General features: G+C 42.8%; 1 protein-coding gene across 8 annotated transcripts in view; it reads left to right on the plus strand.

Moving 5' to 3' along the window:
- ANKS1A (ankyrin repeat and sterile alpha motif domain containing 1A) overlaps positions 1-18,004 on the plus strand; it is a 112,178-nt gene that overhangs the window by 15,113 nt on the left and 79,061 nt on the right. For 6 of the 8 annotated variants that reach the window (XR_012654102.1, XM_075055236.1, XM_075055234.1 and 3 more), the window contains 3 exons: positions 13,505-13,585; positions 14,393-14,549; positions 16,463-16,525. Coding sequence is in view for 6 of the 8 variants with exons in the window: in XM_075055236.1 (XP_074911337.1) it covers positions 13,505-13,585; positions 14,393-14,549; positions 16,463-16,525 (301 nt within the window). In the remaining 2 variants the exon portion in view is untranslated. Of the gene's footprint in view, positions 1-13,504; positions 13,586-14,392; positions 14,550-16,462; positions 16,526-16,785; positions 16,816-18,004 lie in introns of those variants that run through there. The other 2 variants (XM_075055239.1, XM_075055241.1) reach the window with 2 other exon arrangements.

Consider the following 18,004-nt stretch of genomic DNA (forward strand, 5'->3'; position numbering starts at 1 on the left):
TTCTTCTTTGTTGTGGCTCTTAATTCTCCAGTCCCGTGCTCCCTTCCTTTAGGGCCTCTTCTCCCTTCCCATTGCATTTGGTCTTCAATATCAGAGCGACTAATTTCCTTTTTACTTACACTTAATGTTTCTCCCTGCTTGTCTCGATGTACTGGGATCCGTGCCCTGCAAATCTCCTGAAGGCGTGTGGGGTCTCTCCCTGCGTGTGCAGTGCCCTCTCCCTCTCTGTCTGAACAATTAAGCACTTCAATGCCAGCGTAAATTCAGAGCCCTCATGTCACTGATCTTGGCAATGTCACAAGGGAAATGGGATGTTGTGTGAGCTTCTGTCTCATTTTTTTAGTCTCCCTAAGGCAAAAGTGCACTCTAGATGCAGTTATTGGTACAAAACAATTGCATTTGCTTTTTAATTGATGTAGGGAAGGGGTGATTCAGTCTCTGAATCTTTGTTTCTCTGGCTCTACTTTACTTGGCCTATTTACCTGTTTCTCATCTATTCCAGGTCAGACACAAGCGCCACTGTTAAGTATTTTGGGCATCAGTTCTAGGCAGCAACCGGTCTGAAAAGGAAGAACCGGTTTGCTGTGGAAGTGAGCAAGCTGGCATGGTTTCATGATGATAAGGCATGAAGTGGAGATGGCCCTGCCTAGGCTGGAGGGCACAATGGCCAAATGGAGCATCTGAGCTTGGCTGTCAAGGGCCAGAGCGAGGAGAGGGCCGGTCTTTCGAGCAGTCTGTTTTACACTGAGAAATGGGGGAAAACATGGAGGTGTATTTATTTTCTCTGTATAGGGCATATCTAAGACTTAACCAGGAAGAGGGCGTCCATGTTTAAATAAAGTATCACAATTCCTATATGCTTCTAGGTGCAAGGTTCCCTGCTAGAAATCCCAAATTTCCACTGAGATGTGTATTGGATCAGATCACTATGGGTGCTGGAAAAAAAAAATAGTAACTTTGACTTGTTCTAATCCTATTTATTTCATCTGGCAATGAACACGTAGCTGTTTTGCAGAGTAGACAGCTAGCGGAGGGTGACACATTTTCTGCCATCCTGAAACACTTAATTGGTGCATCAATTCCCCCCATACAGGGGGAATGACAGGCGGTGGGAATGAAGTGCACTCTGCCAGAATTTTTTTTGCACAAGTTCCTTTTGGCAACTTTTTTACTCCAAACTCGGACCTTTTGTGTGTCTGTCAAAAGGGAACAGTGCAGATGGACATGTACAGTTCAAGACACGATGCTCTATTTCTGTTGGTTGATTGTCATGTCTCTTGGGATTCTGTAGCTTGTTAAATCATCTCACAAAAGAAAAAGGGGGAGGGAAGATACAGTGCGAGGTTGCCAGCTGTAGCCAGCTCAGCACTGCAGCATGAGCTGCTTGGTATTTTTTGATTAGGAATTTGTGGTTGCCCGGGCAGCTTGCTTCCACTTCTCTGGAAGTACTGGATGGAGGGAAGGCGAAGGGAGAATCTTGCAACTTTCTAAGGAATTGTGCTTCAGCAGAACCTGGGGGCCTGCACCATCTAGATGTGTCCTGCTAATTTTCTCTGCATCTATTTTTTTTCTTTTCTTTAAATACTGCGCTTTCTTCCACTTAGTTGCATCTTTTCCAGTACTGTGGAAACAGCAGAGCTTAGCTTCAAATGAAGAGTGAGGAATGCTTACCTTAGCAGTGCTGCTAGTTCCAGTTTGCAATTCTGTGATGTTGTCAGCTCCGGGCTGTTTTATATGACATTCATAATGCTGCTCAGTTTATTGAATTTCTGCAGGAATGTTTTGCTTCCTTTTGCTCATATTCCTCAAACCCCCATCTAGTCAGATGCAAAAGAGGAGAATGCACTGCAAAGTTAGTATTTAGTAAACCTCATTAAGAGGTTTATAAGCATTTTGCAAACGTTGTCAAATTTCTGTCCTCTCTTAGGGCTCAGTTTCTCCACCTAGAAGAAGCAAGGCAGCTTTTTCAACTTCAGTGCTTCATGTAAAATCCTACATCTGCATGTTGAGTGGTCAGGGTTTGCTCCCTGACAAATGTAGGCACTCCAGTTTGAGAATACTGTTAAGGTACTAGTGGAGACTGTATCTTACATTGTTATGTGTGTTAGAAGCTAAATGCAAACTTTTTTTTTAAACTACTCCAGTGAGCATTTTCCCTTCTCTTTCCTTCTGAAATCTCCTCATCTCTTCTGAGTCTTGTCTTCAGTTGAGCTAAGTGCCAAAGTCATCAGGCATGGTAAGTGTTTGTGAGCTGAAAATGGGAGGGACCTGTAGGTGATGCCATTTTGATGTTACCTTTCCATTTTCCCTTCTCTTCCCCTACCAACATGCTGCCTTTGGACTGTGTGTGGAGAGGAGGATGCTCCTGACACTGTATGCATCAGAAACAAAAGCTCCTGGCCACTGTCCCCTGGAGAAACTGCTTGGCTTTCCCTGTCTTGATGACTGAATTTTTTTGCACTTCTGTCAGAAAAGCATTGTTTAGATCTGGCCCCTGTAGTCAGTGCCAGCATGTAGAGCCCGTGTTGTATGTGAACTCTGCTCCATTGCATGTAATCAGCTGGAAGTGCTCCCGTAATGGGAGCAGATTGCAGAGCGAGTGTCTGTAATGCTTTTAAGAATAAAGGGCAGCATATGCACTCAAACCAGACCTGTTTTTCTCCTCTCCTGCAGCTATTTATTTTGCCTCCTGCTCAGAGGGATTCTTTGATGTAGCGTAACGTGCACGCGTGACCCATCCTTTCTGTCTCCCGTTGCATAATGCAGGAGGTGATAGAGCCCACTGTCACCCCCCACCATACATTAAGTTTAAAGAAATGCATTTCCACTGCCAGGAGCCATCTGTAAGTGTAGGGCTGCCCTCTTCCTAGTGGGTAATTTTAGCTTGGATGGATGTTTTTCTATTAGTGATGCCAGCCCTATCTTGTTCCTTTATAGTGTGAGCCTGCAAGCCCAGAGGTTAAATGTCTGGTTGTAGTTCTCGCACCAATGCGAAACAACCTCTTCCTGGAAATGAGGAGTGGGAGTTGGTAGGCTGGTTTTGAGAGAAATAGATGAGCTTACCTTTTGCTGCTTACAGTTCCTGAACAGATCCTTCATGGGGTTGCTGTCACTTTGAAAACTCATGCAGATTTCCTGCTGCCTGCTCTTAGCCAGTCGCTGCATCTGAGGAGCGAGTGGTTCTGCTCTATTCATAAAGAGAAGGAACAATTTGGCCATTAGAGAATCAGTTGCTGCATGGTATTGCTCTGGTTGAAATGCCAGCTTTTTCACAGCATGCTGTTAACCTTACCCTGGCTGAACTGTCTGTCAGTGTTGGGCAATGAGGCTAGAGCTGTTAGCAATCCTTGTTCCTAACTATTGCTTCACACTGAAATGAGCTGGCAAAGTGGAAGCACTTGAGGGGTGGGAGCTTGGGCTCTCATACCGTGCAGAGGGCCAGGCACAGTCTCTGACTGCTGCTGTGTGTCAGCCAGAAGGTCAGACTGAATCTGAGCATTTCTACCCGAATTCCTTGTCAGTCGCACTGCCTTTGCTGCTGGGTACCTTGAGAGCAAGTATCTGATTATGGACCCTGGTGCTCTGGCAGCTCTCGGGCTGGGCTGTGGTGTTGCGCAGTGTTGGCTGGGTTGTTTTCACATGTCCTGCCCTTATTAAGGTCCCCATTTTTCCCCATCCATTCTGGCATCATGTACTTGAGCTGGTGATCCTACAACTTTAAGGAAACTTTATATTGTTAAACTGTCTTAGGCTCTAATTTATCTGGTGGCATATAGGGAGGGGGGTGGGCTCTCTCCCCTTAATCTTTAACTCTAACTTGTGCCGCACACATCCAAAGTTGGCATTGCCAAATCATTGGCAAGTGCTAAAGAATAAGCCCTGAGGCTTTCAAGACAGAATGGCTTGAAGCTTCTCGTTCTGGTCCTGATGCCCTAGAGGAAAGGGAAGGTGTACTGGGAGGTGAAATGGCCAAAGGTTTGTCTTGTTGCTCAGACTTTACTGGGGGACATCAGTGTCCCCCCAGTAGCTGCTTTTTGAGTTGTGCTTACCGTCAGCTCTGTTTTGCTTGCAGGTATTAACATAACCCTTCCATGCGTATTTCATTCAGTGCAATAGGATTAAGTCTTTTAATCTGTCTGTCCTGTATACTTGGTCTCACAGTTCAGCATGCTTAGAAATATGCAAAGTACTCTACTACAAGGAGTGTGAGCCTGAAATGGGATGTTAGCCATAGCTATAAATTGTAAGTCCTGTAATTCCCACAGGTGAAAGCATGTGCCTTCATCCTTCTGGTGCATTGAAAAGACTGCCTTTGGATATTTTTTGCAGGGGGTTAGATGTGACTCAGGGCTGGAAATATCCAGGATTTCGGTGTGATGGTGGGCATTGAAGAGTCACTTGTTTGCTGGAGTTGCTTGTTTCACTTGGAGTAAAAAAAGCCCAGGAGAATTTCAGAAAAAATGCTTTTAAGACTCTCCTCCAAGTGGTTGGATGTTATTAGCAAGTTGATGTGTAGAATGTGTGTAGTAATTTGGGAGAGGTGCAGATACCAATTAAGTAGCAGCAGAACTGCCTTCTTGCTTGTGTGATGATTGAAGCGGTCTCTGGAGAGCAAAGGGAAAGGAACCAAGTGGGACGGTGGCCAAAATCCCATAATGGCCTCCGTGCAGATGGATGCTGCCGTGTATGTTTGGAGTTGAATGTCCGTGCTGGCTCCTCGAGGACTTGGTCAGTGATCACCCTGATGCTGTTGTTCTTGGTGTATGCACACAGAGGTGGTTTGTTTCCTCTGCTGTGTTTGTCAAAGACATGTTCCCACCATCACCCCTTCCAAACACATGGATTCTTCTCTCTTGGGAAACTTCAGCTCTGCGTCCCACTGTCGGAAGCTGGACGGTGTGACAGCTTCGCTCTGGAGGAAGTTATGTTTTTCTCATGTGCCAAACCTACATTTTTTGGCCAAAATTTTGAAAGGAAAGAAATCCAGATGCATGTGGGAGATCAGAAAGTCACTCTAGTAAAAACTCATCCTGAATTTTTCTTTTGTTATTCTACCATTACAGAGCTGTGCTGTGGTTTCTCCTTCCAGCCACACTCTCTTTCCTACTGGACAACTAGCTGAGATGGGAGATTTGCTCTCCTGCTCTCTTTGGTTTATGTAAATATCCATGAATTTTCATGTTTGATATGGAGATGAAATTTTAGTCACATACTCTCACTTAACTGTCCCTCCTCAAAACCTGGGTGCCAGGAAAGTTTACGTGGTAGTTTCCATTAAAATTTGCAGATGCGTAGTTAAGATTTGCTGAAGCTGTTGAGTGCTTCTTCACTGAGATCCTCATCTAAACTTGATCTAAAAATCTGTTGAAACAAAGTCCACTGGGAAGTGCGAGTTGATACTGCAGCTACTAGAAGAGATGAAAGCGTACCCTGCCATGGAGAGCTGTTCATTGTATGCAGACAGACCTATATGTGAGAATTAAAAGGAGTTTTGTGGATACAGCTGTTGAAAACACATTGCTCCCATAAAACTTGCTCGATACACAACTGCAGCTGCAAAATAAACAAATTCTCCGCTATGAATATGTCCATAAATCTGGAATTTGCTCTTGGATGAGGACACTACCTGTTCACGGAGATCTTTTTGTGCTGCAACATAATGCTTTCAGCATGCTTCCACCAAGTTTAGCTTTCAAGATTTGTTAGGTATTTGTGCAAAGAAATGCATGCACTGGGAAACTGTATTCTTTTTCATGGGCTTGAAAGGAATTTTCTGGAAAGAGCTGCCTGCAATTAGAGTGGGGAAAATCTCCTCCAGCAGGCACTGAATTCTTCTTTGCAATGTATATACTGCATGTCTTCACCTGTTCGCTCTAATTGGAAACACAATTGTTGTTCCTTGATAGATTGACTGCCTGACTCAGCTCTGTCTGGTGTAAGCCTACATTTCTGTAAGGAAAGAAGGTATGTTCCGACAATGTGGAAAAATAGAGACAGTAAGATCTCGTATTGCTGCCTTGTGAGTCTCTGAAAATAGCTTTGTTACCTCTACTGTTTAGTCCTGCTTTGCATGGGCTGACACAACATTAATCCCATAGCTGCAAGATCGAGACTTCCGCTGATTGCAAGAAGTGAGTCATCCCCACATTAACAGTGTCTGCTCTGCAGAGACGTTGGCATACTCCTCCTGTCCTGGAAGGAGCCTGGAGTTAACGTGCTTTGTCGGTTTAGGAGTGATGCTTACCAGTCTTCTGTGTCTAGGTTCAGCAGTCTACGTGGCTGCACGTTTAATGCATGTGCCCCTTAACTTTGACTTTAACCTATGCACCATGTCTCAAGTATCCAGATTTCCTGGAATGGTGCGTTCAACTCCCAGTAGGATCAATTTGTCTGCTCTGGCGGTTTTGTTCTTTTCACGTTTGAAAACTGGATGCTTTGCACAGATGTTTATGATCCCAATGTTCTTTCCTTATAGGTGTTGCTTTCCTGCTCCAGTGTGTTAATTGCCAGGAAAATTTCTGCTTTGCAGCCCAGAACTAATGGCATTTCAGTGGTGATTTTTCACATATCATAGGTGCTTTCTGGAAGGGAGAGGTATTAAAAGCAGTGTGTAAAACTATGCTGATGCCGTTGCAGCTGGGCAATGCTGTACTCTTCAGCGTGTTAATTCTTGTGCCTGAGGTCAGTGATCTCCCATTTCCTCTAATTTTAGATTTTTAAGCACAACAGTGAGGACCTGGTGAGTTCCAGCAGGAGGAAACATGGGCAGTAAGACCTCATAGCCAGTTTAATATGACGTACTCAGCACTGTACCTTTTGAGTTGTCTGTACGCGGTGTCTGTGGTCGGAGGGCTGACAGCCCTGTAAATCCAGATCTGCTTTTTAATTTACTGGTAATCATTCGAGCTATGTAATCCTTTTCCGATTCATTTTGCCATCAAGATTTATCAATGTAACTTACTGCTTGCAGTGTGAAGGATTTTTCCACACTTCTCCCGACAGCTTTGGGAATATGCTGTGCTTTAACTTCCCTCCTTCTTTCAGTGTGAAAAGCTAGTTGAGAGCTTCAGTTCTCCTGAGGTCTTGCAGGCTGTGTGATCTATGGATAGCATCCTTGCTGACAGTTGTTCTTGCGTGTGTTTTTCTCAAGTCTAGAGACACTTGAGAAGCACGTGTAGTATTAGCTCAGATCATTCAGCTTCTTCCCTTTCATTTAAGCATAAGAAGTATAGCCTTATCAGTCAAGAAGAAAATTTTGTTCTGAATTGTTGGGGGAAAAAAAAAATCAAACCCAACAACCAAACTCAAACAACAAATCCAACAAAAACAATTCGTGCCTCTCCCCTTGTGGCCTCTTGGCCCTTAATAGAGCTCTTCTACATCAGGTAGAAGGTAATTACTGTATGTGGTTGTAAAATACTTGGCAACATCACCATGCTTGAAGTGCTGAATGTGAATTACTGTATTTTATTTTTTCCAATAGAAAAATGGAGGCAGTATAATGTCATTGGGAGAATTTTATATACAGCAACTGCTTCCTGTGTAAGACTGGAATGTGAAGTGAGACTTCTGCATACGTTTAAAATGCCTGGACTCTCTGCAAAGCATTATATAATTATCCTCTATATTAAATGGCCACCCACATTTTCTACAGTATATCTGAATTTGTTTTTGTAACTGATAAGATGCTACAGCTGTAAAATGACAATGCCAGGCTCTTAAATATTGTGCTTTTAGAACTAACTCTGCTGCAGTTAGTGGAAAAATACTAACAAAGGCAGAAAGCACATTTTTTGGTCAGGTGTTCCACAATAAGCTGAAAGCAACGGTCAAAATTAAGCTCCTGTTAAGCTAGGTGCTCTACAAACTCTTTAGGCCTGAGCAGAACAGACCAGGCAGATGCATAGATTGTATGTTCCTCAGTTTGTTGGGTGGGGGACAGTCAAGTTTGAAAGGAATCTGCTGAACAGAGAAAAGGGGGATGTAAAAGGATAATAGTGCAGACAAGAATATAGGAGGAGGGCAGCCAAGGAGTTTTGGGTGGGAGCAATCATCCCAACTGACTGCTTTTTTTATAGTAAAGAAAAAAACTGGACAAAGAAGTTGAGGAGTATAGAATCCGAAGATCACCGCTTGGCTTCCTTTGCAGCCTCTCCAATAGCTGGAATCTAACCGGGTTACTCTCCAGTCTTTCCTGGAGCTTGCCAAGAGGGGCTGAGAAAGTATTGCTTGGGATCTAGCCACATTCTCCCCTGCCCCAGGAATACTCTGCTGTAATCTTCTCCAGCCTTGCATCAGCAGTTTATTTTTGGAAAGGCTATTGTATTATCTAGTGGTTGAGGCACGAAAGAAAAGGGGTCGCAGCTCTGTTGTGAGCCCTACCATGCTGTACCCCTTCCCGTCGCTGAGATGGGCATAGCGCTGCCTTTCTTGCTCTTCAGAAAAATTTAAGCATGCTTTCTAAACCTAAAGTCTTGCACAAAGCATTTGAGTTGTTTGTATTACCAGTCTATAAGCAGGAAATACCAAAAGAGGGTTGCGTTTGCATTGCAAGAATCTAGCAGTTGTATGGATATTAATAGCCGAGATGTGTGTATTGACTTGCTTGTGATGTCCTCCGGGCAATGGACTAGGAGTTAATCTGCCTCCAGCCTTAGCGGCCCTTGTGACACTTTGTCTCTAAGGCATTGAACTAAGTCTACAAACATCTGGGACCAGTTCTCAGCTACTTTAAACTTCCTTTGTGACCTTGGGCCAAGGCACTCATGTACGCTGGTTTCTCGAATCTAAAGCAGTGGTAGCACTAGTATTGTGCCTTTTGTCTTTAGTGTTGAGTACATAAATACACAGGGAGGGGGCGTAGCAGTGGCCTCTGCTATCTGCTCTGCACAGGTGAGAGTACTGGGCCCTGAAGTCTCTGGGCGCTTTTGTAATCCACCTAAGTGAGTCTATAAATCAACTCTGAAGACTCATCGTTTGACTTGAAAATAGTGACTTGTTCTTTAGGTGACTTGGCCTTTGCTCTAGCCCGATGCCTCAGATGATTTTGTGATTGAAATTACTACAGTCAGAAAGAAATAAATGGAAAAGCAAAAGGCAAAATATTGTCTTGTTTAAAGGAACTATTGGGTTTTATCGTGACCTAAAGCAATGTGCTTTATTCAGCAATTTTTACAAACAGGAAGCTTTTATTTAAAAGGCTACAGCGCTTGCTAAATCATGGAGCAAGAGAAAACCGAGTGCAAGAATTACTTTAAACAGAGCAGATTTTGTGATTTTCAGAGCTTTTCTTATGTCCTAAACGTTCAGTCTTAATTGCCTTAGATACATCAGAAACATTGTTTGAATACTACGCTGGTGCAGCAAAAGGGAAGTGAAATCTAGGTAATCATTTGAGAAGTTTGCTTTCATGACGGAGACTGCTAATATGAAAGCACACCCCCTCTTTGATCTGAAGGGGGTTTTGGGGCATTGGGGGAGAAAAGAAAGCAAACAGCAGTGGTAGTCGAATTGGCTCCAGACCTTCTCTGAGCTTTATTGGAGACTTGTATTTACAGCGTTCTCCTTCCTGTGCTGGGATCTGTTTTTCTGCTTAATCAGAAACAGCCCAAAATCACACTGTACATAGATAGTACTTGGCTTTGTACTCTGCTTCTCTCAGTACCATATTTCCATTTTACAGATGGGAAAACTGAGGTCTGGGAGTAGAGCTTTTCCCAAGGCTACATAGCATGGCAGGGAATAAAGCCCTCATGACTTCCAGAGTAGCCATCTACACCCCAGCTTGCAAGACTCGAAGAGTATGGTAATGGTCTGGCATTAGGATTTCCTGCATTTTGTTCTGTCTTGTCTATTTTTGCCAGAGGCAATGTTTATACTGCCCTGTTTTGAATTACTTCCCCTCTGCCTTGTAAAATCAGGTCAACAGGTCTGTAAGTAGGTATTTTCAAGATGAAATGATTCAGGCTTTACCACTGCATGATGTCACAGCACCATAAATAAGTGCTCATCTCTTTCTCATTTAATTTCTCATCTGCAAGCCATTGGAGGTAATATATTCTAGGTGGAGATGTGGACCCTGGCCTTGATGTGAGCATCTGTGCCTTAGCACAGCGGGAGGTTAGTGACTTGAAGGAGAAACCCCTCTGAAAGGGATTGAGCCTGCCCAGCTGCTGCAGACTCCTGATTTCCTGCAGTGATTTTTGTGTTTCCGTAAAACCTGCTTACTTGATTCTTAATGTATAATTTTTATTGTTCTCTGGGTTGTGAAATGTGCTCGCGCTGGGCTGAACCAAGACAAGTCAGACACTATTCCATATTTATTTGTCTGATAAGAGTTCCCAAAGTGGGGCTGACTGAATGGGGCTCCGTGTACCCATAAGCCTAACACCTCAAAGTCTGCTGAGTTGTTCCTGGTAACTTAAACCTCTTTAAATTTCCCTGTCTGGCCTGAAAAGACCTGACAAACACCTCACTTCAAAAGATCTAATTTTAATCCCAGAATACCCACCTTCTCCCCAAAGTGGTCTATGAGGGGGGAGGGTGTCCTAATATCTTAGAGCCTGGGCTTTGTTTCCAGTAGTTCTGCCACCATTCCCATGGATAATGCCTGAGATGTCATTCAAATCAGATGCACCAGGCACTGCAAATAGTGCTCTGAAGGAATTGCAGTGTCTTTCAGAGGTAAGATTCCCATGCTCGTGTCTTTCCAACTCCTACTTTCTGCAGACCATAATGGAGTTATTTTCCTGTGTTTAGATCTAACATGAGAAGCTTGGGATCTTATCGTAGTCTGTCACTTTAATGCTGTGTGTTGCATACATAAAAATGGGTTGAAAGATTTGGTTTCTGTTAACTTGGGAGAACTGTGTGGCCTTCCTAGCAAAGCTGGAGAGGAAAAGGAGGGAAGAGATTGATATACTTCACTGCAATCCTCACATCTAAATATAAATAGTTCTCTTCTTGGATCCTTTCAGTCTGAACTCTGGGTGATTTGACCTTTCTTTGATAAAAGCTTTCTTTATTTGCAAGAATAAAAGGGCAAGGGGGAGGAAAGGACACAGCAGATTTTTTTTTTATTTTTTTTTTTTTAAATATCTTAAAATCCTGGCAGTTGATTTCTGCAATAGCCAGCGCCTGTTGTTGAACCGGCTCCATCCTGGACTCCAACTTTTCTCCTCCTCTGAGTCCCTTGAGTGAACTTTGCATTTTACTCTAAAGCATTAAGCAGAAAATTTCTAAGAAAGTTTATGGAAGTGTGTTTTCTCACAGGGAGACCATGCTTTGATGGGGAGGGATATCCTGGGCTCCAGTCCTCACTCATGCTGCTGCCTGCACTTATCCCTTTGAGCAAGTGACTTGGTTTATGCCCATTACACCACCAACCTTGGTTTTCCTTACGTCATAACTTGAGCTGAAAGAAATATTTGTATTAAATGCTGCTGGTTTTTCGTTTGTACACGCTGTAGTTTTTTGACCTCGGCATCAAAACACAGCTCTGGTTAATATGTAAAACCACTGAACTCTCTGGCTTTGGTCCGGTTAGCAGCCTGTGCAAGGGGATGCACAGGTGCAGTATTTATAACCGCTCCAGACTACACGCAAGTCTTTCTGGCACTAGTTTTAACCATTAATTGCCACTTTAAATCCAGCAATAAATTATTTGGGCAACCACACTGCATGAGCCCACTGCCAAAAATAAATCAGAGCCTGAGAATTACTCAGGTCCCCTTCATACCTCAGGACTGTTGCAGCTGGATGGGGTAGGGCACCTCCTGGACTCAGTCTTGTTGGGTTTTGGTGTCTCGCATATCTTCTGGACGTAGTTTAAGGCATCATAGCACTTGAAATGCATTGCATGTATGTATTGGTTTGCTGTTTGCTTCTGAAGCGCAGGGTGGTGTGTGGTGGTGTGCGGGAATGCCTCTGGATAAGCCTTCTGATGCTTTGCAAATTGGATTTTGTGGCTCACTTCCCTGTCCTCTTGGATAAAGTTTCCCCTTGAGCTCCACTACAGGAGAGGCAGCTGTGTCTGTCTCAGGACTGCAAAGCCTTTTATAATGCTCTGCCGGATCAGGAGTCACTTGGAGGGGAGGGACTTTCCATTTCAGAGTGTGCTCCTGAATGCCACCTGAAACCTGCTTGAGAGTAAGCATGCTGCTTAGTTTACTTCTGAGTTTCCACTTGGTCTGCATGAGATTCCTGTTGGTTTGGTGCCTTTCCTGCTGCTTTTACACACCGTGGTATAGAGTTTTTGCTGGCTAGGAGCCCTCTAGTAATGACTGTTATTTTAGAAAACCTAGTTACTGCTCGGGCTGCCTCTGTATCATACGGTGAGTTGTAGTGATTACATGCTGGGGAGGAAATGAAATGATCAGGAAAGGCCTACTTCATAAAGAGCAACAGTTGACTTTATTTTAAACCAATTAAATTGGGGATTAGAGAGTGCTGTTAAGTTCTACCCCTAGATAAAGAAAACAATGCAGGAAAATGTACTGTATTAGCAAAAGCATGATTGTCTAGGCTTATAACAAATCCTGTATAATTCTTGAAAGTATTAAGTTTAAAGCAGGCCAGCATACAAGGAATGATGGGTTATAACGGAGAGGGCCATCTTCAGGAAAGGTGAACCATTTCAATTTGCTTATAAGAACATACTGATTCAAGTTCATATGCCCTTTCTGGGAGAGGGTGGTAGCACTTCTGACAGGTGGCAACAGAAACCAAACTCCTTTAACAGCAAGCTCAAGAGCAGTGCCAGCTTCTTACTCTTGTGTTTCTCTACTCTTTTAAATAGGACACCTTGCCAGGGTTAGAGGGAAGATTAATCCTCTACAGGGTTAATCCTTAAGTCCTTGGTGTTCGACTTTTGAACAAGGGAGGGAAGTTAATATTCTCAGAAGTGCTTGGAGACCACCTACTCTTTCATAGAGACTGCCAACAGCTGTCAGATGGAAATGATTTTTGGACAGTAAGAAGTCAGCATGGAATCACACTGGTGACCAAGAGCAGGCTCTGTATCCCACAGTCTTTGACTTACACCCCTAGTGACTCTTGCCATGGAGGGAAGAGGGTTTCCCAGAGCCATCAAAATTCTTCAGAAGGGTGTGAATTAGCAATGGGTTGATGGTTTACTGTCTCTTGTGGTTAACTTTAATAGACACATGTTCCTCTGAAGATGTTTTTTGGCAAGCACATGTATGGCTGAAAGATGTCTAGTAGCAGGAGAACGTGGGAGCTCTGATTTAAAACCAGGATGGTCTGATAAAGCATCAAGTAGTGAATCCCTGTACTGGCTGTGTGCTTTGTGACACTAACCCTTCTGCTCGACACAGTGCTGTGTGGTCTGTTCTCTGTATTACTGCTCTTAACCACAGCTGCCCAGCCACTGGTTTGCTTCCAGATAACCAGCTTGGTGTGAGAACACTGCTGAAACTTGTCCTTGCCAACTGTCCGTCTGTTTGGTGTATGCCTAAGTGTTCCCTGTACGTTTTCTGTCTTGCAGCATCTGGAGAGGGCCAAATGTGAACTGCGTTGACAGTACTGGATACACTCCACTGCACCATGCTGCTTTGAATGGTCATAAGTGAGTCATCTTATAATGCCTTTGATCATAGGGGATATAGTATGTGCTTTACAAGCTACAGTTTCTGTGTAATTCATTCACCAGTCTGATGCTGTTTCCACTGAAAATGTGGCGATGGTGCAGCACTACACCATCTTCAGGACAAGAAGTGAAGAACATCAGCGCAGTGAAGCTATAGAGGCATTGGCTGCTGCACAGTATGATCATACATCTCTTTAAAAATTTGGCGAAACATTGAGGTTTTCAACCACCCTTTTATTTATAAACAAATTGGATAAGATATAACAACATATTAAAGGTGGCTTCTCCAGTAACAGTCCTCTGCAGTCTGTCTGGTGTCCAATGTGTTGCTGTGCCTGCACCACTTAAAATTTGCTTTTGTGCATATTACATTTTTAAGTAACTGCAGTCTTCAGCATGGTAAATCTTGTATTGTTCATTGCTACTTAAGACATTGAGAAATTGAATAGTGTTAAAGTCTTTATTCATGTTCATTGTGCTGGTGCAATTCACTTTTCACCAGAGTGGCTTGTGGATGACTTCAGTCCCTATTCAGCTCTGTTAGTGTGAAGGTAACATAGATCTTTCCTGAGCTCATCTCAGCAGTTTGGGGGTTTTTTTTTTGTTTTTTTTGTTTTTTTGTTTTCCCTTGGGCAACATTTACTAGGAATGCTTTAAAATCACATTTCAAGAGGATCTCTGAAATACTCCTGTTCAGATTAACTTTTTGTAAAATACTTACTGCAGAATGTAAGCTGTGAAACAAGGACTGAATATCTTATGGACTCAAGTTTCCTTTTCTTGCAGGGATGTTGTGGAAGTTCTGCTGAGGAACGATGCACTAACCAATGTAGCAGACTGTAAAGGCTGTTACCCTCTTCACCTGGCAGCTTGGAAAGGGGATGCAGACATCGTGAAGCTCCTCATCCACCAGGGACCTTCGCATACGAAAGTGAATGAGCAGGTCTGCGTATTTTTCTCTAAAATATTGTTGAATTGCTTCCCTTGGATGGAGGGAGATTAATTCAGCTGACTCCTGACCCTTCCCAAACTAGTAGTAATTGTTATAAAGTCCTGTTTGCTAATGGGATAAGAAGGGCACTGCCTAAAGCAAATATCTCCAGTATTCTGAGTTAGTGGTTGAATGAGTAAGGTATATATGTTTATATAGAGATAATGAGAATCACTCCACATCTAGGAAGTGGTCTCCTGCTTTCATACTGGGCTTCTAAAACTAACCCATAGTTTTTCCTTTCAGTTGCTGGATAGTTGAAGGTTTCTAGTTCTGTCACAGGATATATTGGCTCCCTTCTTTGGGAACTAATCAAAGCAGCTTTGTTTAGTCTTTGTTTGGCCATGCTCTCTTAGCTACTCTCCTGGCTTGTCTCTAGCACTTGCTCCAGTTAACTAATTTGTAAGTTGTAAGATAACTTTAACTCTACTTGCCCCCAGATAAATCCCTAGCTTAATCGTAAAGAATTATTTTCTCAATCAGGCAAGAAAAATTTCTGGTGGATTTCTTCCCTTTGTCAAGCTGATAGTTTTTGGTAATGCAGAGGGGTTGATTTGTACAAGACAGCTATTCTGTACAGCGGCTGCTGTCTCCACTTTGGAGGGCTGGCTCCCATGTAACTTCTCTGTGGAGGTCAGCAGGTATCTTACAATTCCAGTGAACTTCTGAAATGCTACTGCTGGAAGACCCAAATATTTCTTTTGTCTAAGAGTTTTGGATAAGGGAACTGGTTTTCTGAGTGAGGCCAGCTGAGCAGTGTTACTGAACCACTTATGGCTGAGTGCTTGGGCAGACATGCAGTAACAGATCCAAATCAGATGGTTATAGCTACAATAGCCCTTGATTGTCTTGTCCCTAAGGCTGGAATATCTGATGTCCCTGTGAATCAACTCCTGAACCACTCAGGTTTTCATCCAGGAGGAGAGGAATACACCAGAATATGTTTGTCTGCCTTAGTACCACAAGGCTAAAAATGTGTATTCCTTGAAGTTAATTCACAAGTAGGTCAGATACTCATGGCTCAAGCTTAGCAAAATCTGTCAAAAGTCAAGATGAGCAGCTGGGAACTGTGAGTTTCTGCTGTTTAAGTTTGATCTGTGCATACTTTTCAGAAGCTGGGGAGCAAACTCCCTTTGGAATCAGGTTTAGGAGTCCTAATCCTGCTTCCAGCCATACTTTGTGGGGACCACAGCGTCATGCTTAAGTTTTCTATTCCTCTGTATCAGATGGCTAACTTCACGCATCAGGCTGCTCCAAGGCTAAATGGTTGCTTCTAAAGCATCATGAAATGAGATATATGGTGGTAATGCTATTCACTACCACTCCTCAATTGAGCAGAAATAACTGAGTGTGTGTTTTAATGTCTTTATTGATAGTTTTCCAGTTTGAGGCTGTGGTTAATGTCTTCAGGCACAGCTGCAGGCATTCAGTCTGTTTAAATAGATTTGAGAACTGTGGTTAGCTGTTTACAATCAATCTGATAAGAATTGACTGAGGGCCCTGAGTGTAAACTGTTCTGCTCCGAGTAGGACAGGTATAGGGGAAACCTTTGCAAAAGATTAAAAGCTTAGTGTAATCCTTCCAGGTAAGGTTTCATTAACGTCTGTTTAGTAGGAGCCTTTTTAAATGAGAAAAGTCAGCCGAATAGCCTGTGCTGCTTGTGTTTGGAGTCTTGTAAATGAAATGCACAGTGGTTCAAGTTACAGGAATCGGCAGCTGGAATGGCTTCTGCTGTTAATAGCTTTGACTGGAACAAGATGCTGTGTTCTATCATTTCCACCCCTTGGGAGTCACCCATTGCTTTGTTGCTATATCTCACCCATTTCATTATCACATTTTTTTCTTTTTCCTCTTCCTTTTTGTAGAATGCTCTTGAGATCAAAGAACTCAAAAAGTACGGCCCCTTTGACCCATATATCAATGCCAAGGTGTGTACTTTGCTGTCAGCATTTCACTGCATCATTACTCCAAGCTGCACTCGCGTGCTTCCAGGTGCAATGTCATCCAGTTGCAATAATACCTGTTCAGTTTGCAGCTGCTTGGGGAAAATTAAAATGCAACCATTTATTTACTGTGGGTTTCTTTCTTCAAAGCAGTTATAGAAACATAATTTAAGGGAAGCTTTTCCTTACTTTCCTGGGGGCTCCTTCATTGCTTAGCCTTGTAGGACTCACGGTGATGGTCAGTTTGCTTGATTTGGCTGGATGACTTCCGAAAGGTAATGTTACTTCAATTAAAACGCTTTAGGTTTTGTTTCATATGCTAATGTTGCTGATAAATGCAAAGAGAAGGATTTTTTGTTTCCTGCTTAAACGTGGATGCATTTTCTCTGTGGGCTGTTTGGAGTGAATTTTCACGCCTTTTCTCCTACAAAATGCATAATGCTGTATTTTGTCATTTGAATGGACAGTTAATTCTTTTGGTGGTGGTGGAGAGAAGGGAAGGCAGTAATGTTCATGCCTCCCTTCTCAAGTCCTTCATGTCCTGCTTATTGCATCAGTTCTCTTTTTGGATGTTAAGTCTGTTGTGTCGTCTGACCTTTCAGCCCTAGTCTTCTGTTCCTGTTTTCTTGCCTATTTTGCTCCTCTCTTACTTTTAGTTGTTGAGCTACAAAAAGGCATGACTTCAGCACTTACGATGCACTGAGGCTGAGCGATTGAGGAAGCAGATAAGAAAGTTCCTGGTGGTGTTTTCTCAGATGCCATTTTTCATTTTAATTTATAGTGGAGCTGCAGGCCAATGATGGCATAATAGTCTGCTGATTTATCATGAGATACTTCTGCTGTAAGCCACCATGCCATGGTTGCTTCCAGCCAATTATTTTGGATCCAGCCATCCATGGCAGATTTCTGTGTCTCAAAGTTTAGTTACAACTTCCACTCTGCTTGATCTGCAGTACCTTAAAAACACACATTCAAAGTTCCTGAGCTTGCTAACTGCTGGGAATTATGTTTGTTTTTGCAGACTTCTATTTCAGGAAATACTCTAGTGCATACCTCTTTAAGCACAAATATATTTAGATGAAACTCATCCATATTGGTGATTTTTACAAAAATCCAGATGGGAATTTTACAACAACAAATGTATTCTGTAGAAACATCATAGTTGAGCAGTTCTGTTGCCTGAACGGGGCTTTCTAAAACATTGTCAATAACAAACTAAAATCTTATGCATGCCAGCATTAAAATGTTGAATGAAGAAGGAATATAAAGATGAAATATACAGTGAGCTCACTTTCTTGGGAGTTTTTGTTTACAAGGTATTCTAATTTGGATTTTATATTTTTTGACAAGCGCTTTATTTTAAAATGTCAGTTCAGTTTTCAGGATGGCTGTAGTGCTCCTGAGAACAAGGCTAGTGTTTTTGAAATCTTTGCCTTGGTTTTAAGGAGAGAGATAAGATTTATA

This window comes from Buteo buteo, chromosome 23, assembly GCF_964188355.1.
Source record: "Buteo buteo chromosome 23, bButBut1.hap1.1, whole genome shotgun sequence".
NCBI lineage: Eukaryota > Metazoa > Chordata > Aves > Accipitriformes > Accipitridae > Buteo > Buteo buteo.